The 22112-nt window shown below is 45.6% G+C and overlaps 2 protein-coding genes across 13 annotated transcripts in view; both read left to right on the top strand.

The window, feature by feature from the left end:
• The window catches only part of SFXN2 (sideroflexin 2), a 16321-nt gene extending 6514 nt beyond the window's left edge, over positions 1-9807 (top strand). For 3 of the 10 annotated variants that reach the window (XM_011385817.2, XM_023526288.1, XM_011385818.2), the window contains 11 exons: positions 452-634; positions 816-986; positions 2001-2099; positions 2883-2958; positions 3262-3347; positions 4644-4704; positions 5072-5138; positions 5767-5816; positions 6152-6201; positions 7753-7800; positions 8582-9807. In XM_011385817.2, the coding sequence (XP_011384119.1) occupies positions 474-634; positions 816-986; positions 2001-2099; positions 2883-2958; positions 3262-3347; positions 4644-4704; positions 5072-5138; positions 5767-5816; positions 6152-6201; positions 7753-7800; positions 8582-8681 (969 nt within the window). In that variant the 5' untranslated portion in view covers positions 452-473 and the 3' untranslated portion in view covers positions 8682-9807. Of the gene's footprint in view, positions 1-451; positions 635-815; positions 987-2000; positions 2100-2882; positions 2959-3261; positions 3348-4643; positions 4705-5071; positions 5139-5766; positions 5817-5903; positions 6047-6151; positions 6579-7752; positions 8043-8581 lie in introns of those variants that run through there. The other 7 variants (XM_023526286.1, XM_023526287.1, XR_897411.2 and 4 more) reach the window with 6 other exon arrangements.
• A 3179-nt stretch (positions 9808-12986) lies between these two features.
• The window catches only part of WBP1L (WW domain binding protein 1 like), a 59822-nt gene continuing 50696 nt past the window's right edge, over positions 12987-22112 (top strand). The window contains exon 1 of one of the 3 annotated variants that reach the window (XM_011385816.2): positions 12987-13204. In XM_011385816.2, coding sequence (XP_011384118.1) covers positions 13115-13204 — 90 coding nt within the window. In that variant the 5' untranslated portion in view covers positions 12987-13114. The remainder of the gene's footprint in view (positions 13205-22112) is intronic. The other 2 variants (XM_023526297.1, XM_023526298.1) reach the window with 2 other exon arrangements.

The following is a 22112-nucleotide window of genomic DNA, read 5'->3' as shown; positions in this document are numbered from 1 at the left end:
CCTTCTACCTCCTTCAGACAAATCTCTTCTGTCTGCTGGGGCCTCACCACAGTCCACCTCTTCTGGGAAGTCCCCTTTGATTACTAGGTTCCCCCGGCACCCACCCCACCCCGCCACTTCCTATATCATTGTTGCTGTACATATTATATACTGTTCCACCGGCGGGCTCTTGTTCCCCAGTCAGACTCATCTCCCCAAGGACAGGCACTGTGTTGTCCCTTTTTCCAGTCTCCCGCACAGCATGATCAGCACAGGGCTGGCCACCAGTAGGCACTCAGGAAACACATGTTGGTACCCAGTTGCTCAGTTTGGTGACTCTTCACTGAAGCCTTCCTAAACAGGGTTTGATGGGGCCAATTAATGGTGAAAGCAGGCAGTCCATCACAGTGGGAGGTGCTCAGGGCAGGCTTTGATTTGGGCAACAGTCTTCATTTTCCCTGTGTTCCTTAAGTCCACAGTTGTGTGTGAACGAGATGGAGGCCGACCTGTCTGACTTTAACATCGATGCCCCCCGTTGGGACCAGTGCACTTTCTTGGGGCGGGTGAAGCACTTTTTCAATATCACAGACCCCCGCACTGTGCTGGTACCAGAGCGGGAGCTGGACTGGGCCAAGGTGATGGTGGAGAAGAGCAGGTGAGCGGTTATGGGAGGGGGCCGGAAGCATCGGGGCAACATTGGTGGGTCCTCTAGGGAGGAGATGCAAACTGAAGATGAGGAAATAGGCAAAGATCTCAGGAAGGAGGGAGAAATGAGAGCAGGATGACTCGGGGTTGGGGGGCAGGGAGGTAACTCTGCCTATTGTCCTTGGTGGCAGGATGGGGATTGTGCCCCCAGGTACCCAGGTGGAGCAGCTGCTGTATGCCAAGAAGCTCTATGACTCGGCTTTCCACCCTGACACTGGGGAGAAGATGAACGTCATTGGACGGATGTCCTTTCAGGTCCCTGGCGGTATGATCATCACGGGCTTCATGCTTCAGTTCTACAGGTGGGACCCAGGAGCAAGGAAGTGGGAGGTGTAAGCCGCTTGGATCAGGGAGCTGTACATATTATATACTGTTCCACCGGTGGGCTCAGGGAGCCCTATTACAATCATAATTATGGCCATCTTTATTGATCCCTTATCAGATACCAGGCACCATGCTAAATTCTTTGCATATATTGCCTCCTTTAATATCTTTGACAATCCTACAGAGAGTACTGTTATCATCTCCATTTTATATATAAGGAACTGAGGTTCTAGATAGGTTATATAATTTGCCCAAGTTTACACAGCCAAAATATATGGGTGCCTGGATTTTGACTGATGCGTTCGTTTTTAGAACTCTCAACAAATAAGCTATTCTATTTCCTTCTTTAAGAAATACTTCTTCAACAATGAATTTAATGTATTTTTATACTGTAATATCCCAGTAAAAAATTAGGAAGACCCTTTCAGCCCAGTTGGGAGAGAATACACTTTGTAGCTGCTGAGTGTAGGACTCCTCCCCCTCCCCCTCTTCCTTCTTTCCCCTTCCCTCCCTCGTGCATTCATTTGTCCAGTTATTGAGCCAGGTGTCAAGAATATAAAGACTTTAGTCCCTCCCTTAAGGAGCTCCTAGTTTTGTTGAAGTGACCAAGAAGTAAACAGTTACAGCCCGGTTTGCTAAGCAGTAGGCTGAGGTGAGAATATGGAGTCGGGGGAGCAGGGGACATGGAATGACTGTGCCTCAGGAAGGGCAGGGTAAGGGTAAAGCAGGTTCCAAGGAGGACATGATTTAACCACGTATGGAATGGAGGATTTAAACAGCAGGATTTGACCACGTGTGGAACGGAGTGTGTGTGTGCGTGCGTGCGTGCATGCACGCGTGTGTATTCCAGGCAGAGGGGTGAGCCTGTGCAAAAGCCCAAGTGCATAAAACAGCATGAAAGCAGTTTGGGAAACAGCAGGTAATGTGGTTTGACTGATGTACACCAAGCCCTCCCTTCCACCCTCTCCTCGCCGGGCCTCCCTTGCTGGTAGGACGATGCCGGCGGTCATCTTCTGGCAGTGGGTGAACCAGTCCTTCAATGCCTTGGTCAACTACACCAACAGGAATGCAGCTTCCCCCACGTCCGTCAGGTAGGAGACCTGAACCCCGGGCTGTCCACGTGGGTCTGGAGCAGGTGGCTGTCTTTTTGCCTCTGAGGGAGCAGCCCTTCTAAAAGGTTCCTGAGTGGTCAGTCCTCCCTGGGTGGGGCTTGCCCTGGGCACGTGACCAAGTCTCCCTTTTCCAGGTTTGAAAGTATTGTCTTAGGCTAACTAGAGAGTATCTTCTTTCTAGACCAATTCAAAATGTATTAATTCTACAGACTTTTCTTCTACACTCATTGTACAAATAGTTCTTGAGTGTGTCTTATGTGCCAGGCATGGTTCTAGGTGCTGGGGATACATTTGAGTAAGATGTGTGTGGTCCCTGTTCTTGCAGGGTTTAAGGTCTTTTAAGGAAACAATCGCAGTAATCTCAGATTGTGATTGCTGCCATTAAGGAAATAAACAGGTGACAAGATAGAGAACAGCAGAGAGGTGTCTATGTAGACAGTCTGGTCAGGGAGGTCCTTCTGCACAGCTGACGTTTCAGCTGAGTTCTGGGAAAAAAAGCCCAGGGAAGGATTCCCCAGATGGGGAGCAGGAGTGTGCAGAGGTTCTGAAGTAGAAAAAGCTTGGCATGTTTAAAATACTGAAAGGAGGCCCAGGGGGCTAGAGCATCGTGAGTTTGGAGAAGTCACAAGACAACACTGGGGACAGATCACATGAGCTTCTCTGACATGAAGCCTCATTTCCAGAATTTCTCACTCAAGCCATGGGTCATCAGGGCTGAGCTATCAGGACTCCCTACTCCCAAGCATCTCTTTCCTTCACTAGGCAGATGGCCCTTTCCTACATCACAGCCACAACCACCGCGGTGGCCACTGCTGTGGGCATGAACATGTTGACAAAGGTACTTACTGTCTAGGCTGCTGTGAGCTTGGTGGCCACAAGGGGGCAGCAAAGTCTTAGGAAAAACTAGGCATTTCCCCTAGTCTAGGTGAGCTGGCCAGAGCCCAGCCACGTCATGGGAAATACTGCGGGGCTGTCCCCAGGTTGGTCTTTCTCTGGCCTTTGAGGGAGTTTGGGTTCCCAGATGGGTGTCTGGGTGTGTGGCAGTAGTGAGATAGGATTTCTTGTTTTATGGTCCTTAAGCCCCTCTACTCCCATCTTGCAGGGAGCCTGAATAACTCCCATTGTTTCCTTCCCCCAACAGAGAGCTCCACCCCTGGTGGGCCGCTGGGTGCCTTTTGCTGCTGTGGCTGCTGCTAACTGTGTCAACATCCCAATGATGAGACAGCAGTGAGTACAGGGGTCTCTTTTCCTACCTACAAGCCTCGAGGTCAGCAGGGAAACCAAGGCAAGAAACCATGGCAGTGGGTGATTTCTTTGGGCTGAGGTGGGTGTGGGGAAGTCGGCCAGGCTGTGCCCCTGTAGGGTCCCTGAGGATTGGTTGCTCTAGCACTGTTGGCCACAGGAGGGGCGGCTAACTCATTTTAATCTGTAATGAGTGTTATGGGAGTCATTTTTTGGGTGGTGTGGAATGGGGGGTGATAGGGTGGACCTGTGGGATTTTATACTAGATCAAGTCCTTTCAACTGCAACTGTATTTAAGTTATGAACTCTGCCTACTTCCAAAGCCCTGAGAATGGCTTACAGAATAAAATGTAGCAGAGTGAGGCATCCAAAGATAGAACAGAAGCAAGAGGCTTTGAAAGAAGCCAGAGGAGTAGATAGATGTTTTCCAGGCACCCTGGCTTTAAGCTTTGCGACGGGAAAGGTAAAAGGAAAAAACCCATTGTGTCTCATGTTCTTATTTCTTAACAGGAGAAAGCATAGATGTTCCTCTGTTATAAGATTCAATGATGTAATACATGCAAAGCCCTCAGAATTGTATCTAGAATGTAACAAATGCAACATAAGTGTTAGCTGTTATTGCTACTGTTGTCATCCTCATCTTCATCATCATCACTAATATCTACAAGCCACATTTTCTTGGGACTACTAGTAAATGGAAATTTATCACCCTGGCAGAAAGAGCACACTACCAGAATAGTTGTGCGTACACATTGCTCCTCTCCTCTTTCTTCCTCCCATCCATTTCCTCCTTCCCAACAAATGAATGAGTCCCAGCCACTTACCTGGTCTTGGCTTGAGTGCTGTCAAGAACTGGCCTGAGTATAACAGCCAGAGCAACTACTGTTGATGGTGCGGTCACTCAGTGTCAGACACTGGACTAAGAAAGCACGTTGCAGGCATTATCCTGTTTAATCCTCACCAAGTCCTATGAAGTGAGTGCCGTGATTATCTCCATTTTGCAGATGAGGAGAACTGAGTCTTTAGAGGACTCGAGGAGACACATACTCTGCAGTTTCAGGATTCAACCTAGGCATTCTGGGTGTAGGGCTAGCTCTCTTAGCTACTGTCCTAGGTCACTTCTGAGATAGCCCTCACTGGAGCGCAGAAGGAAGATCACAGGGCCAGGCTACAGGAGGTGGCTTCCTAGCACTCGAGAGCCCTTGGTTCCCTGGCGTGACACATCACTGGCAGGCTTCTAGCACCCCTTTCCCAAGTCCAGCAACTCCTGTCTCTGTTTAGGGAACTCATCCAGGGCATCTGCGTGAAGGACACGAACCACAATGAAATTGGTCATTCCCGGGTAAGCAGAGGCATTTCTCTGGGTGGGAGGAGGGAATTTCCTCTCGAGTCCGGTCCTGTCCATAGTGGTCAGGAGGCCTGGGCTCCATTATAGGATACCCCTGACTCCATTCTCATTCCCATTGATTTTTTTCTACATTTCCCTGATTAGGACATTTCTCATGTCCTTTCTCCATCATTTCTGGTACTGAAGCCATAAAACTCTGGCTGGGTGGGAGAGGATCTGGTGAGGTTACTCAGCCTCTGGCAGGTCCAACCCTTCCCCTTTACCAGCTCAGACTTGGCGGTGACCCTGACCCAGCCCTCTGGTGCAGCCCATGGATACAGGATAAGGTCATTTCTGACAATTTAATCTTTTCTGCCCTCAGAGAGCTGCAGCCATCGGCATCACCCAAGTGGTTATTTCTCGGATCACTATGGCAGCCCCTGGCATGAGTAAGATGGAGAAGCCTTCCCATCCTGGGGGTGCCTGGAACACATGATGAAGGCCTCAGCCTCACTCAGCTTTGGGGTGGGAGGTGGGACCCCAGCCTCCACAGCCATGCTTCTCTAGCTGGTTTGCTTGAGTGCTGAAAGCCATGAGAGAACCCCACTGTAGTTCCTAAAACATCAGTAAAAATCGGAGATTTGGGGGAGAAAGTTCTTTTCAGTCAACAAATATTTCTTAAGTACTTTCAACATGCTGAACACAGTGCGGGGTGTGAGGAGACTGTGGTAGAGGAAATAACCCCCCTTTACTGGTTGTGCCTCCAGCAAGGGCACATTAGAAAGTAGGGTACATAATCTGTTTGCATGAGCCTTCAAGGATAGTTTTGAGTTTTGAGAAGGACACTTTGGGCCTGCAGTACATGTGCTGTTATTGCAGGGGGGCAGGTTGAGAAGTGTGAGAAGCACCCTTCTGCTGGGCCTCGGGGGACAGGCTGCCATATTTCCCCCAAATGAGAAGTATTTTCTGGAACTTCTGGGGAGAGAGGGGGAATCGTTCAGTCCCTGATCTGACTTGGGAAAGGGGTCTTAAGGAGAATCTTACAGGTCTTCCTAGCTTCTTGCTGGTCTCTTTCAGTCTTGCTGCCGGTCATCATGGAAAGGCTGGAGAAGCTGCATTTCATGAAGGTGAGTGGTGTTCCCTTTTGCCTCTTCCCTGCCCAGAGTCCCCCAACCACACGCAGGAGCTCCTGATCACCTCATCCTTCCCTCTAGCTACCCGCCTTCATCTCACCCACGTAGAGCCTGTACCAGACCCCACCGGCTGCCCACTTTAGACACCGCAGCCGGTTGTTCGATCTTGTCTGTGAAGAACAAGGAGAGCCCCTTCTCCCCTTCAGGGCAAGCAGTGCATACCTGTGGGTGTCCAGCTGGCTGATTGGTGGCAGGGCAGGTGGGGCAGGTGTGGGGTTCATCTTAAGGTATATAAGTCCCATGTGGGTCTTTCTTTTGTTTTTATGCAGAAAGTCAAGGTCCTGCACGCGCCATTGCAGGTTACGCTGTCTGGGTGCTTGTGAGTAATGTATTTTCTTGGTTTGGGTTCTCTGGTGGCTGAGGCACCCGAGATCTGTCTTCTTGTTTCACCCTTGTTGGAGAACATGGACTCCTTTACCTGACTTCCAAGGTACCCAGGCTCAGAACACCTGTGTCCCGTCTGGAGAGCTCTTGCCCCATCTTTTTGGAGGGTGCCGGGCCGCCTAGGGTTCATGCACACATCCGTATGAGAAGCAGAGTGCTTGGGTGCCCTCCTGTCCCAAGATCTCCCCTGTGACTTCAAGCCTTAAGAAGAGACAAAAATGAGGAGACAATCTTACCACAAAAAAGAAATGATAATTATTTGACATGATAGAGGTGTCATTGTAATATATAAATATATCAAATCCACACATACATCTTAAACTTGTACAATGTTTTATGTCAGTCATATTTCAATAAAACAGATAGATAAATAGATAAAATAAATGAAGAGACAAAAATGATGTGACAGCCTGGGGCTGTCAAGTGTCCCAGCCTGACCCAGGAGGAAAACACCCCACGTCATGGCAGCATCTTAGGTGCCTGCCATCGGCTGGACATGTCCTACCATTAATTGTGTTTCGCAGGGCTACTGGGCTAATGATGGTGGCAACAACTATCATTGACTGAAAGTGCCCTCTGTGCCAATGCTTCACAGCTATAACTTCACTTAATAACCTCAGCCCTGGAGGTGTATATACTGTCATCATCATCTTTTACAAAAAAAGAAACTGAGGCTTAGAGAGATGAAGGAACTTGCCCCAGGGTACATAGCTGGTAATTGCTGGAGCCGTGATTGGTCCTCGGCAGTCTAACGTGCTATGCTATCTTCTGCCTATTGAGTTACCACTGAATGAGCAGTTACCAGGGGCTGCGTGCTGTACATGTGTTATCGGGTCTTCACACTAACCCTGCAAAGTAGGCACTCTTGTCCTCCCTTGGCTGCCTCAGAGGTGATGTGCCCAGACTGCTCGTTTAGTAAGCAGCAAAGCTGGGTTATGAACCCAGGTCTGTTAAGACTCCTGGAGGACATGCTCCTGGACCCACATCTGAGAACTGGTTAGAAATAAAGACTCTCAAGCCCTTCCCCAGACCTGCTGAATCAGGTCTGCATTTTTACAAGCTCCTGGAGCTGTCCGTAGGCACATCGAAGTTTGAAAAACCCTGCCCTTTGCTGTTCTCTGACATCCAGCTGTTCACAGAATAGAGGAGCAAGACCTTAGGGTTCACACCCCTCGCTGCTTTCCCTGCACATCCGCGGGTGCCTGTGGTCCTTAGGGCTGCTGCTCGCACTCCCCAGGGACATCATTGTCTTCTTCATCTGCTTGAATGACAGGGGTGGATGGGGGCGTTGAGGGGACTGATTTTCTCCTGTGCTGAAATGAGCATCCTGGCACTGGGAGGCTGGAGAAGGGGTGGAGGGAGAGGTGCTGTGGGAAGCAGGCCAGGTGAAGGGGCGTCTCTGCCCGCTGCGAGGGCCCCAGGGACGGGGCGTGGGGGGGCCCGTGGGGAGATGCCCCCTAACACGTTGGTTTCTCCTTCCTTTCAGCCTCATCTTCATGGTGCCGGTGGCATGTGGGCTCTTCCCGCAGAAATGGTATCAGCTGCTCATGCCTCACTTTGTTTGGCCAGATATCCTGTCTCTGCCCTCCCTGACCTGCTTGCTGTCGTGAAGGAGCGGGGGAGGGCCAGGAAGGGCAGTATTTGTCCAGGGACAAGTGCCCATCGGCCTTAACTCTGGGCCTCTTAAGCCCATATGAATGGAAACCAGGCACATGCTAAGGGGCAGAGGGATGAATTGCTCCCTCCCAGTGGAGCAAGGACTGCCTTGGAGAGAAGGTGGGGGAAACAACAAGGGGCTGTCCCTGCTGGGCGGGTTCTTAGGTACATCTCTCTTGCCTGGGCTTTGAGACTGAACAAGGGGACACGTACTGATTTTGGCTCATGTTTGCCAGATCACTTGGACCTCTCCACTTGCATGTCATGGAAGGGGAGGTGAGGAGAAAAGGGAGGAAGGCAAGGGGAAGGGAAGCGTCAGACTTGGTTGGGGAGAAGGACTAGCTCCAGGAGCCCAGGCATAGCTTGGATGTGCCAGTCTCCCCTTAGTCAACTCAGCAGTCATCTGCTGGGCATTCCCTGAGTTCTGAGAGCTTTGCTTGTAATCTTGTGGAGCAGATGGAAGCTTAGTGCCGAGAGAACCAAGTCAGGCCTGAACAGAGGTAAAAGTAACATATTGTGGTGTACAGAGGCCATTACTGATTCTGATGGAGAAATTGGAAAGGGTTTCTTAGAGGGGGCATTGGAGTTGGACTTTATCTAAGGGTAATTTGCTGCTGTTATCCAGGTGGCAGGCTCATAACCCCCTTCTCTCTTCTCAGCAAATTGCCAGTTTCCTATCTGGAACCAGAGCTCCAAGACACCATCAAGGCCAAGTACGGAGAACTCGTACCTTACGTCTACTTCAATAAGGGTCTCTAAATGCCCTACCCCAGCAAGGACCAGTCTATACCCATATTCACCAGGCTCCTCCTTACCTGCTGTGTAGACCTGTGCCCCCCTTCCTCTTTGCCAACAGGGCCGGAAGGCCAGGGTGGGTCTGCGTGCGGTGGTGGTAGTCGGGGGCGCGAGGGTGCCTCCTGCTTCTACTCAGGCACTTGGTTTATTGGGCTCCAGGGGATGAAAGTGAACAAGGGGAGAAAGACCAAGTCTTCTATCAGCTCCCCGCTTAACTCTCATCCCCTGGAGACCAGGAGCTGAGTCCCCTACAGAGAGAAGTTGGTGGGGCATGAGGGCGACACTCAAGCAAAACATTTGGAAAAATTAGGAAGTCTTTGGGCTTCTGGTTCTAGCCAGGATTGAGGAAGAGCTCCTGGGACAAAGAAGCTTCTACCTTTCTTTCCTCTTCCCTTCCTCATTATCTCTCAAGCTATGGAACCTTTATCCATGCAGTTCTAGCCAACTCAGGAAGGGGGAGGGCCTAGTCAGTGTCACCTTGGGGCTCATCTCCACTCTTCCTCATCCTCCTCCCCACTGCCCCAGTTGGAAAGGTTCTTTGGGAGTACTGCTAACCTTGAGTTTATCAGGCACCCAGGAGTTCTTTGTGCCAAAAAAAGTCATTGTGTGAGGCAGCAGAGTTCCACAGCGCTTCAAGCCCTGTCAAGTGATACTAACTTTGATATCCTGCTGGGAAACCATGTCCGATTTTACTTCTGTGTGTTTAAAAGATAATTCTACTAACTGTGAGTAAAAAGGATGTATGTAAACGTTAGCCACACATTTTAATGGGTATAATTTCCTGGCTGCCTCCTTTCCTCAGCCTGTTGGGTTAAACACCAAAGAAAGACTGGTGTGTACTGACCAGGAAAAGGAAGTTTTATTTGGACTCCTCTAAGAGGAAATCAGCGAGGACCAAAAAGCCTTAAAGGACACAACAAAGCACAGCCACTGCCCTTCCCAACTTGGCTGCTGTAGGTGATTTCTCAAGCTCTCTAGGGAACTGTTGTGGGTTTACCTGGGGTGGATGTCTGTATAAGTTGTCTAGTAGAATTTACTGATCATTCAAAGGATATCACTGTGAATTGAATAAATTTCTTGAAATAGCACACCAAGCTGTCTGCAGACTGAATTAATAATGCCTGAATGAAAAGCAGGTTCTGGCCTTTGTCCTTGGCATGGAAAAGGATATCACAACTCTAAGAGGACCTGCCTGTCTGAAGCTGGGCGGCCATTGTTTATTTTGCTTATTACTGAGGAAAAATCCACCTGTCTTTGCTAGAAGCTGCAGAAGTCTCTTAGAATGGGAGCTGTGTTGCCTCAAAGCAGGAGCTGGCAAACCATGGCTCAAGGGCCCAAATCTGTCTGCTACCTGTTTTTATGTGCCTGGAAAATGAGAATGGTTTTTATATTTTTAAAGAGTTGTGAAATAAAAACACTGTGACAGAGACCCAATGTATGTGGTGTACAAAGCCTAAAATATTTATTCTCTGACCCTTTACACAAAGTTTCCCCTGGAGAAATCGTTCTTAAAAATATGCATCAGGATCACCTGGAAGGCTTGTTAAAACAAATTGTAGGGCCCCATCCCCAGAATTTCCAATTATGTAGGCCTGGGGTGGAGTTTGAGAATTTGCATTTCTGGTAATTTTCCAGTGTCGGGCGATTCTGTTGCTCTGGGGTCCACACTCTTAAGGACCTCTGCTCTAAAGAGAGAGGGCCTCCCTGAGGTCAAATAACTGGCTGTCATTTGATTTTCCCTCATTTTTTAAAATTAATATATAATTCGTATAACAAATTCATCTTTTTAAAGTGTACATACAATTAGTGGTTTTTAGTATACTCACAAAGTTGTATGACCATCGTCACTATCTAATTCCAGGACATTTTAATTACCCCCAAAAGAAACTACACAGTAGCAGTCACTCCCCTTATGTCCCAGCCCCAGCCCCAGCCCCTGCCCCTCACAACCTCTAATCCACTTTCTGTCTCTATAGATTTTCCTATTCTGGACATTTCGTATAAATGGAATCACACAGTGTGTGACCCGTTCTGGCTTCTTTCACTTAGCATAATGTTTTCAAAGTTCATCCATGCTGTACTGCATGCAATTTGATTTTAGTTGATGTCTGAACAGAACGGTCTGTGTCTTTGAGCTAGCTTTCTTAGGATAAGAGATCTGGCTTCAGTTTTGCTCATTTCCAAAGGCAAATAGGAAAAACCTCACCAGAGCTCAGAAGCAGTTCCACACTGGTGTTCTTTCAATAATCAAACTTTCCCTTTCCTTCCCAGCTCCTTAAGCCTCCTGGCATTCCTCCTGTTTTCATAGACAGTTACTCTTGGAAAAGTCTGGAGTATGTAGTGGCTATAGTTCAGAGGCACTTTTAAAAGTGTTCACTGAAACTGCATCTCAACTCCATTTTGTAAGGCTTTCTTTGAGCTGGCTCCTGTGGGATGTGGAAAGATTAGAGTAACTAAAATACCTTGGTGTGGGAAGTGCTAATGTAGACTAGACTGCAGGGTTTAGTGTCTGTCCTGTCCAATAGCTCACTTTGAGCTTTCAGGTAAAGGGAGAAAGGGAAGTTGGGATAAAATCCTCTGTGCTTGCCAAATTGAAACCACTAAGGTTTCCTAATGAAGATACCTAGTCTTTATGTGGAGGAAATATTCCTTAAGGCCAGGGTTGAGACCCTGTTCTGTGAAAATAATTGGGCTCTTGCTTAGTATTCAATCTTTTCTCTTCCCCTTGGAAGCTTGATTGTGGGATGAATTTCTAATACACTTGGCATTGGCAAGAACACTTGTCACATTTTGCAGCACTTGGGGAAGCAGGATCAAGAGAGAGGCAGAACTATGGAAATTCTTATTGCTGGGGCAAAACCAATTTTCTCATTCTTGTTTTCTGCTTTGGCGCTATTTAAGTCAAAAACAAACTCCTTGTAGACTCAATGGGACTAACTGGGTGAGGCTGTTTAATGCTTTGGCAGGTTTTTGAGAGGAAATTAGCAGCTACGGGCAGCTGGCTTCTCTGCCATAGGTCTTCATTTGTTCATTTATTTTACCAACATTGATTAAGGTTATGATTGGGTCCTGACTGGGTATAGGATGTTGTAGTGATTTCTTAAAAAATGAGTAAGACCTGGTATGCCATACAAAAAGCTGCAGATTTAGTAGAAGAAGTGAGCCAGGCAGATACAGATTACACTGTCAGGGGAGTGTTATGTGAATCCAGAAGAAACAAGGGGGTGGGAACTAGGAGTTTATAAACAGGGAACTGTATGTGCAATATAGAAATGAAGTTAGGTGTACTATATAGCACAGCACACTGAGGATCTCTTAAGTGTTTAGTATGAGCAAAATGTGTGGGAGAATGTGTGGGTGGCAGAGAGTGAGATAAAGAATGCAGGAACCAGGACACAGGACTAAACTGAGAAGTTTGGATTATATAGCCTGTAGGTTGTTTAGGTATTTTAAGAGGAAAAGTCATGAGACATTGATTTTTGTGTGTGTGCGTGTAGTAGAGCACCCTTGCTGTGGTGTGTGAAAGGAATTCAGGAGGGAAGAACCGCAACTGGCAGGGCAGCAGGGAGACCATTTCTATTTAGCCAAAAGATAAGAACATGGATCGAAGAAATGAGAGTGACTTCAGAGCTATTTCTAAAGTACAGTCAGTAGAATTGTGTCCCTGAAACTTGGGGTGACAAAGCACTGTGCCTCAGGTAAAGGTACTATTTCATTGGGAATTTAAATTGACTTAAGCTACTGATAGGACAGTGGGAGACGAGAAATAGTGAGGCTGTTTCAAGACAAAAGACATAGAAAGATTTTAGATTGCAGTCGTTTTCCTCCTTAGGAGCGCTGCGTTACCTTCTTAAAAAAAAATAAAAATAAAAACCACCAGCTTTTTGGCAACAGCCTCTAGAAACACTATACCCTTTCTCTTTTTGCCAAACTGTGGAAATACATTACTTCCGCCACACTCAAGATGGCTGTATCTGAAGTAGCATTCAATACACACGTTCTAGGTGGCCCCGCCCCCAATTGTAGCCACTTCCGCCACTCTCTGGGGAGTGGGATGTATTTACACTGCCTCGCAACACTCAAGATGGCCCAGCTTCCTCCTACTTTTCATTGGCTGGATCCCTCAAGTCATCTGTTGCCTTGGGGGCGGGACTTCGATTTGATCGACAGCTATTTTGATCAATGGATGAAGGGCAGAGGCCAATGAGACTCTGAAACTAGAGAACCTCCCCAGTGTCTGGGAGGGTGTTTAGGCCGGGGCGGGGTGGAGCAGAGCCGGAAGCGGGAGGGGAGAGTGAAACAGGAAAAGAAGGAAAGAAGGAAGAAGAGGGAAGAGGAGGAGAGGGAGGAGGAGGGAGGTGGCGGCGCCGTGGCGGAGGAGCAGGAGCAGGAGGGGGATGGAGAGGAGAAGGCTCCTGGGTGGCATGGCGCTCCTGCTCCTCCAGGCGCTGCCCAGCCCCCTGTCAGCCAGGGCTGAACCCCCGCAGGTAAGGGGGAGGGGGCGTCCGCGCCAGGCTGGGGCCTGGGGGTCGTCGAGGCCTGGCTGGAGAGGGGGCTGGAGATGGCGTCGCCGCCTGGCTGAAGAGGGCTGAAGGAGTGTTGTTGCCAAGAGTCTAGAGGTCCCAAGAGGGACATCCATGCGTGGAGTGGACAGGCTCTAAGGGGGCGTCGATGTTTAGCTGAGGGACACCTGTTTTGATGTTAGGGAGGTGGCAGAGGCATAGTGCCAGACGAGTGAGGGGGCTTTGGGATGGCAGTTAGGTCAGGTGGGCAGGGAAGACCATGATTGGATAGTGGTGCCAACCTAGGGCATTGGAGGTTCTTTTGTGTCCCCCGGTGGAGCAAGTCTAGGTAGCGATGCCGCGTGTACGTCTGTGCGAGTTAGGGTATGTGGACTATTGTGCTGGCCTGAGAGGGAGGAGGGGCTGAGAAGATATTTATTTCAGGCTGGACAGGAAAAAAATCTGAGGGCACCATTTTTAATGATGTTGGAGTTACGTGGTTGGAGGCAACACTCTTGGAAGGCATGTGGAATGAAGTAGACCGGGACCCCTCAGGAGAAGGGTCCACTTGAGCTCTGATAAGCTCTTACTGCCAGGCTGGCTGGCCTGGGAGAGCCAGTCACTGGTGCTGATCTGGGCCAGCTCAAGGCTTTTGAGCAAAGGGTGATGCTGATGCCAGTACGGGCAGCAAATGGAGCACCCCAGCTCTTCTTGCTGGGTGGCTTGCTTTTATCCAGGCAAGAAGCTGGCTTGTGCTGATTCCAGCTCTTGCTGGCATTTCGAAACCCTAATGGGAGCGTTACTCCTGGTGCCAAGTTGGGTGGGGTGCAGTAGGGGGAATCGCCCCTCCTTCCCTTTCATTTGGCCAGGCCCATTCTGTTTTCTTCACTTTCTGTTCACTTCTCTGTCTTTTCAGAAAGAGAGACACACACACACACACACACACACACACACACACACACACACACACACACACACACGGCATGATGGCAGAGACTGTACAGCTTAGTGCTTGAACTTTTTGTGATCAAGAGTAGAAGCAAAGTGCCAACAGAAATATTTATCTTTTCCCTAGGAGTTTATGGGGTACCTATTCATGTACTATATGCATCTTTGTTTTGCCTATTAGTATCCTCTATTTTAAAAATTAATTTTTTAAATGACATGACATGGCATTCACATAACACAAACTATTTAAAACCATTTAACCATTTTAAAGAGAACAATTCATTGGTGTTTGGTACATTCACAGTTTTGTGCAATCACCACCTCTATCTAGTTCCAAAACATTTTCATCACCTGGAAAAGAAACCCCCTACCCATTAAGCAGTTCCTCCCTCTTCTCCCCTTCCCCCAGCCACTGGCAACCACCAGTCTGCTTTCTGTGTCTATAGCTTTACCTATTCAGGATATTTCATAGAAATGGAATCCTACAATATGTGATCTTTTGTCTCTGGCTTCTTTCACTTAGCATAATGTTTTTGAGGTTCATTGTGGCACGGACCAGTGCTTTATTCCTTTTTATGGATGGACAGTTTTCCATTGTATGGCTATACCATAACTTGTCTGTTGAAGTATCCTGTGCCTCCTCTCGAATACATTTATGTATATTAGTAATAACATGAGAAAGGAATAGAGCTTATTTTCTGGCCCAGTGTATTCCATTTTCTAGGTCTGGACCTTTCAAGTTTTGTTAGGGTTCTTTTTTTTCCCAGTTAAAATCATAAACTGGCAGGAGAAATAAATTTTCTTTGTTAGAAAAGTTATAACCCTCAGGACTGGTAAAGTTAAAAAATACAGATGCCGACAGAACAAAACAATAGAGCAAACTGTGGCTTTTCCTTTGCACGTTTCTATTTCTAGAAGTATTTCTAAAAGCTGTTTCCAATAACCAATAAATTACATTGCTGGAGGGTTGATTTAGGAACCTTGGAGCCTTTGGAGGTGGGTGCCCTGGCCTGGGGACTGCATCATCCCAGTGGAGAGCAGTGGTGGGCCTCCGAGTCAATGGTGGGAAACACATCTATTTCTTTAGCAAGAATAAGGATGACAAGGGGAGGTTCTTTACCACAACATGCGCACCTGGGAGGTGGCGAGAAGATGTGGGAGTGATTTCAATGTTTGTTTGATCACAGGCCATTTTCTTATCTATTCTTTGGCACTTCCAGTACTTATTTTGGGGACAAGGTGGCTTTTGTACTTTGTTCCGTTTGAATGGATGCGAGCATTGACCAGCAGCTATTATGTGGTTACAGTTCCTGGAGAGAAAGGAAGGTTTTTGTAATAAGTAGTCTCCCTCTTCCTGTCCCCTCACCCCATACACTTCCACCCCCAACTCATACCCCTGTCTCTGTCAGAGAGTACTAATCTATAGTGAGATTTTTGTCGTGAATTTTGGCTTTTGGAATGGTAGTTATATAATTATTAACTGAATCCACCGCAACTTAGTCAAGTTGGTTTTTGGTTTGCTTTTTGTTGATTTTTGGCTTGTAGAAATCTGTAAAGAAAAAGAATTCATGGACTATTTTGGCATAGGATGTACTTCAGGTAGGTACTCAACTGTCCTTATTTCAACAAATGGTTTCTGGCTAACTCTGAATTGAGGACTCTCCGTACTCATTTCGTATTGAAATTTATGGGTACCTCATTGCATTTTTCCTCTGGAAATGGCTCTATCAAATACAGCTTTTTTTATTACATATGCATTTACTATCAGAAATACACATTATTAGGTGGCTTGCTTTCCTTCTTACTAGCCCTGCACTGGAACAGCCATTTCTTGCCATCTTGGCCCAGGAGGGTTCATTACCTTTTCTATGATTAGGATCTTAGACTTAACTCTCCTATTGGTCACTGCAACTCAGGTGTGGTTCCTTGAATCCATAAGGAATTAAAAAAACAGTAACATTGCCAAAGAGTAAGGCCTTGGCATTTGTTTCTTCCAAATAAATTATGATTGAGATACATAATTTCTTTCTATTGTTGGTTAGATTCAACCAGAAAAGTCTGACTATTATTTAACATAAAGTTTTAGTAGAAAAGTCTTTTTCCATGAAGTGACTCAGCCAGTGGCCTGGACACAAATCTCGAGATGCAGTCCTTACCTTTCCTCTGCCACACTTAAAACTTCGAGTTGGATGAGACACTAGTTCCTGCTCCTTTTTATACCACATCCCTCAATTAAGTATACCCATTTGCTCCCCACCCCCACCTTTACTCACCTCCTTGTCCCAGCAGTCAATCCGGAAGCCCTACTTCACTCTTCTTTCTTAAAAATGGCATTTCAGTGCAATCGCCATCGCTCCTTACAGAATAGTGGGACAAGAAACTTCTAGATTCTAATCCCCTTTCCCTAATTTTCAGTCCGCTTTACACACCAGAGTGAGCAATTGTCAAAATCAATACCTTGCTGTTTCTGTAAATCCTTTCAGTAGAATTCAGCAAACATTTACCGAAAGGTCTGCTCTTTGCAGCTGTTATCGCTAGGCATTGGGAACCCTCAGATGAGTAACAACAGAATCCCTGTCCTCAAGGAGCTGGTAATCTTGTGGGAAAGGCAGATAATGCACACAATGATTTGTAATCCAGAGGGATCAATGCTGTAATGGAAATGCAAACAAAGGCCAGTGGGAGCAACCGATTTTGCTAGGACCAGGGGAAGGTGGGGATCGAGGGAAAGTTTCGGGGAGGAAGAGGCATTTGGGCGGGCTTTAAAGGTTGATAAGAATAAGTAGGGTATCTGTGGACCAGGAAGGTGGGGAAAGCCCATTGCAGTATGAAAGCGAAAATGGAGCAAGCGTTGGGAGGTGGCATGTAGTCTGTGGCGGAAACTCCGTATGTGGGTGTGTTGAGGAATGTGAAAGTAGGTAAGACTTGAAAGATGGACTGTGGTTAGGTGGTAAGGAGGCCTTTTATCCATTCATTGAAGCAGTGCTGTCCAGTAGAACTTGCTGTGATGTTGGAAGTGATCTATATCTGCACCGTTTATTTTTGTAGCCACTTAGCCACATGTGGCTGTTGAGCACTCGAAATGCAGCTAGGATAACAGGAACTGAATTTTTAATGACATTTAATTTTTTATATCAGCATTTTGGAGATATAATTACCCGTCAAAGGATTCACCCTTTGAAAGTCTACATGAATGGCTTTTTAGTAAATCACAAAATTGTGTGACCATCACCATTATCTAACTTTAGAACATTTTCATCGCCCCCAAAAGAAACCCTATTGCCATTAGCAGGCCCTCCCCATTCTACCCCTTCCTCCCCCAGCGGCTGACAACCACTAATCTATTTTCTGTCTCTATGGATTTGCCTATTATGGAATCATATACTATGTGGGTCTTTGTGACAGGCTTCTTTCACTTAGCGTAATGTTTTTAAGAGTCATCCTTGTTGATTGATCAGTATGTCATTGTATGTATCAGTTTTTCATTCATTTTTATGGCCGATTAATACTAAATTGTATAACAGTGGAATTGCTGGGTCATGTGGTAATGCTATATGTAACCTTTTGAGGAACTGCCAGACTGTTTTCCAAAGTGGTATGATATTTAATTTTGATTAAATTAAATGATATAGCTACATGTGACTACTGACTACATATTAGAAGATGCAGATCTAACAGCTTTCCAGCATGGGGGTGGAGCATAGTCTGACATAGTGATGAAATTATGAATGAACTGTGGGGGCAGACCACCTAGCTTGAAACCTGACTCTCACTTACTATTCTTGAGCAAATAACCTTTTTGTGCCTTAGATACCTCATCTGTAAAATGAGAATAAAAATAGTGCAAACTTTATGGGTTTGTTGTGGGGTGAAAAGACATAGTATATGTAAGACTCTTGGACTATATTTAATGGTATTAAATATAATAACATCACTACTATTATTGTTGGTGGTTCTTAGAGTGCATTGTGGTTGGTAAGTTAGTGTCAGTTCCCAGACTGAGTTCAGAAACTGAGATTTGAGAGTGTCTTCGTTGATTCTGTTCTAAATCTGGATTTCTGTTTGTTCCCTGTGATTTTTTAGCTATGTAGGTAACTTTTCATGGTGAACCTATGTGTTTAGAGTAGTGGTTCTCAGTTGAGAACAGTTTGCCCCTTCCAGAGGACATTTGTCACTGTCCTGAAACTTTTTTGGTTTGTCACAACTTGGGAGTGCTGCTGGCATCTACTGAGTGAAGGCCAAGGATGCTGCTAAACATCTTTAAATCCTTTCAGTAGAATCCAGCAAATGTTTACTGAAATGTCCACTCTTTGCAGCATCCCACAATGCTCAGGATAGTCTCCCACAACAGATTGTTGGACCACAAATGTGAGCAGTTCCAAGCTGGAGAATGCCTAGCTTCTCACTGGTTCTTGCTCGTTATCACAGGGCTTGAGGTCAGCCTTCCTATGGAGAGAGAGGATAGCATTATGAAGTGTAATTAAATGCTTTAACATTCAGAATCTTGATTACTCTCAGATTTGTTGATATATGTTACCAGACAGTTCTTCTTTGTCAGCCAACATCAAACAGTTTGAAAAGAAGCACATTTTTTTTTAGTCTGTGATTCAGTAAGCAGGTAAGCCTCCCTTAGTCACCCAGTCTTGAACTTTCTTTCCCCTTGCTTTGGTCTGCCCTTGTGGTTTCCATTTGAAGAATATATTTGTTTTTGCCCAGTGAAATTGATGGCCAGTTACTTTATTTTCTCAGTATCCCCTCTGGTCCCATAATCAAACTGAACTGAGTCATGTTCTTAGAACTTTTTCCTTTCCCCATTCCAAGTCTTGGCTGTACTCTCATTTTGGCCTCATGAACGTTGGTTTGTTCTCACACACTCTCAGCCTGCAGAAACCATTAGGTGTTCTCAAGGTCACCACGAGGGAAGCGTACTCTCTTGGACCTCAGGGAAGCTGTGTCTAGAGGAGAGCCTTCGCTTTCAGGCCCCAGGATATAGCTCATGGTGGGTGTTGGGACACTAGCTGGCGACTCTTTATGGATACTGTGGTTATCTTAGATGGCTTTGAATTCAAAATTCCAACTGCCTTTTGAATTTCTGGCCATCCATATGCCTGAGAGGTCCTCTTTCTTTCCTGCCTTAAATTGTTGGGACTAATAAGGGCCCATCAGGATCCATGTGGTGCAGTGACATGGGTTCATTTCTTACCCCATAATCCCAGTTATGGACATCATCAGGACCACCAATCCCACTATAACTGCAGAGACAGTAAGAGCAGCCACTGAGTGACAGGGAGCAATGACGATGGGTCTTGGAGACTTTTATACTCAGTGGCATACAACAGACAGACTGAGGTCCGGCTGTGGGCATCTCCCTTTTGGACCGTCCTTTGTATTTCCACTAGATGGAGCAAAGTCTGGCCAAAGGACTGCCTGCAATGTGGAAACCACAAACAAAGAAATACAAACAAATCCAGAACACTGCAGTATGGGAGGTAAGGAAAGGGAAAACAGATCTCATCCTATTGAATTCTGCTGCTTGATATAATTTTGGCTTTCCCAGTGTGGGAGTTAAAGTAGGTCATCCTCCCAGACTTGTGGATAGCCAGTCTTTTAATGGCCTGGGTTTCTGGGATGCTCTCACTTAGGAAGCTACATTCCCATAGCTTTGATTTATTTACTTTTGGTTTTCTTCTTTCCATACTTTCTCCTGTGGGAAAGCAGATAGCTGCGCATGTATCTTCTGTTCTTGTGCCATCATCACCCTCAGAGGATCACAGCTAAGTTTTGATTCACGAACTTAGGTGTTTTAAAGAATTTAAACTTGTTTTGGAAGAGCTAAAAGTGAATGTAAGACGTTGAAAGAATATTTGTGGCTGGGAAGGGTGGGACCTGGAGTGAAATTATAAAAACATGTCTGTTTTGATTTTTAAATAGCAAGCAAGATAGATCTTTTGTTACAACACTATTTTATTACACATTTTCGCAGATCAGAGGCCCGTGTTCATGAAGAAGATATTCATGTTTTTCAAAATTCTACTTGCTTTTTCCTAATTGCTACTTCCTAAATTTCCTTCCTCATCTAAAATTCCACCTGACAGTTTCACTCCAGTTGTATTAAAAACTAGCCAAATGCAGAAACAACAAAAAAAACCACAGCTTCATTTATTGATCAGATCTAATTATTTTTCCCTCTTAGTGGTTTATTTGGGAGAGAAAGTTAACATTCGGCTTTCTACACTGAGATGTTAGAGCTTCGTAGCTCTTTGAGACTTGAATGTAGAGTTGAATAGCGTGTAGTGTGACTTCATCCTGTATACTTTTTTTTTCTTGAGTCCTTCATCTTAACATATGCAGATCCTTTTGCTACATTTTCAGGAGGTAGGGAAGGCAGAAAACCTGCACCAGTCTGATTTGATACAAGGTCCACTCTGGCTCTTTTCATTTTCCTTCCTTAGACCTGATGGATGCTTTTCTTTGAGCTTTAAGGTACCTTTTACCTTTTTCATATCAGTTTTTCCCCCCAGCTTTATCGAACTATAATAGACAATTAGTTGCTCATATTTTTTATGTCAGTTTTTAATCACACAAAAAATAACACATGCTCCCAACAATGAGAAATAAAAAGAATACAAAAATGCTGAAGAGTAGAAAGTGAAAGTTTGTGGTTTGTGTATATTTTTGGTGGTTTTTCTGCTTATGCTGCTTATTTGTAGATGTAGTAAAACAATTCATACATATATATAAATAAATAACTCCTATATATAAATGTAAAATTGGTGCTGGGTGTAGGGTTTCTTACTTTCATCTGTTTTTAAAATAAAAACATGGTAATTTATATGTAGCATTTTACAACATGCACTTTAAAAAATCTTAATATATTGTAGACTTCTTTCCATATAGCATTGTATCTTTGATGTTTTTTAAATGCCTGTATGTTATTGCTTTAGATCTTGCAGAGTAAACATTGTTGTAGCTATTTCTTCGTGCAGTTGTGCTAGATTCCTAGAAGTGCCCTTGGGGGTTGTGGGGTTATAGGGTATGTACATTTGAAATTTGGGGTTGATAGTGCCAAGCCGCTAATACAACAGTGGTTGTATTAGCTTACAGTCCCATCAGCAAGGTATGCAAGGGCTCACTTCCACACACATGTAAGCAGCATTTCTTGGCCTGCATCCCATCCTTATCCTTGAAGATGTGCCTTCCTGGGGAATATTTTAATTTATTTCCTCAGAAGCCTATAGGTCTCTAATTTGCTTAACTTCCATTCTTCTCCTTGTATGTAAACCCGTTGCTCCTTTTGCTGTGGAGGAAGATTCACCCAAGGACAGTAAAGTGGTCGCTGGAGAAGGGTGGAAATGCCTGCCCAGGTGCTGAGGAAGTGGATTGTGGTCCCATAGATGATGTCAGGCAGGTGGCCTGGAGCTGTTGGCCAACGCCATGTGGCACACAAGTGTAATTGCATACCCAACTATCTACCCTTCCGTGGTGGTCACTTCAGAAGAAGGGACACTTGGAGGTAGCATTGTTGAGAATATAGACTCTGGAGCCAGACTGCCTCCATATAACCTTGAGCTAGTTAGTTAACTCAGTTTCCTCATCCATAAAATGGGACAACAGTGCCTAGTTTATAGGCTTATTGTGAGGGTTGAGTGCTTGCTGTATTGTAATTACTTGGTAAATTTTTAAATTTAAATTTAAATTTTTATTTTAGCTTTGGGAAATCTTTAAGGCTTCCCAATTCCCTGACTGACCCACAATATGTTTTCACTGGAGGAATTTAAGAATATATTTTGGTTAACTCCTAGTCCAAAAGGCATGTGAATTACTTTTCATATCGTCAGCTTTGGCAATCAGATGAGTGGTGTTTTCCCAGCAGTTGTTTTCAAATAGTAAAGTACGAAATTACTTATTCTTAGAGCCGGTAAATTAGGATATAGATTATTATTCT

The sequence above is a fragment of the Pteropus vampyrus genome, unplaced genomic scaffold (assembly GCF_000151845.1).
Source record: "Pteropus vampyrus isolate Shadow unplaced genomic scaffold, Pvam_2.0 Scaffold816, whole genome shotgun sequence".
NCBI classification, from domain to species: domain Eukaryota; kingdom Metazoa; phylum Chordata; class Mammalia; order Chiroptera; family Pteropodidae; genus Pteropus; species Pteropus vampyrus.
Note: the sequence above shows the minus strand (reverse complement) of the source record. Positions and strands in the feature narration are given on the sequence as shown.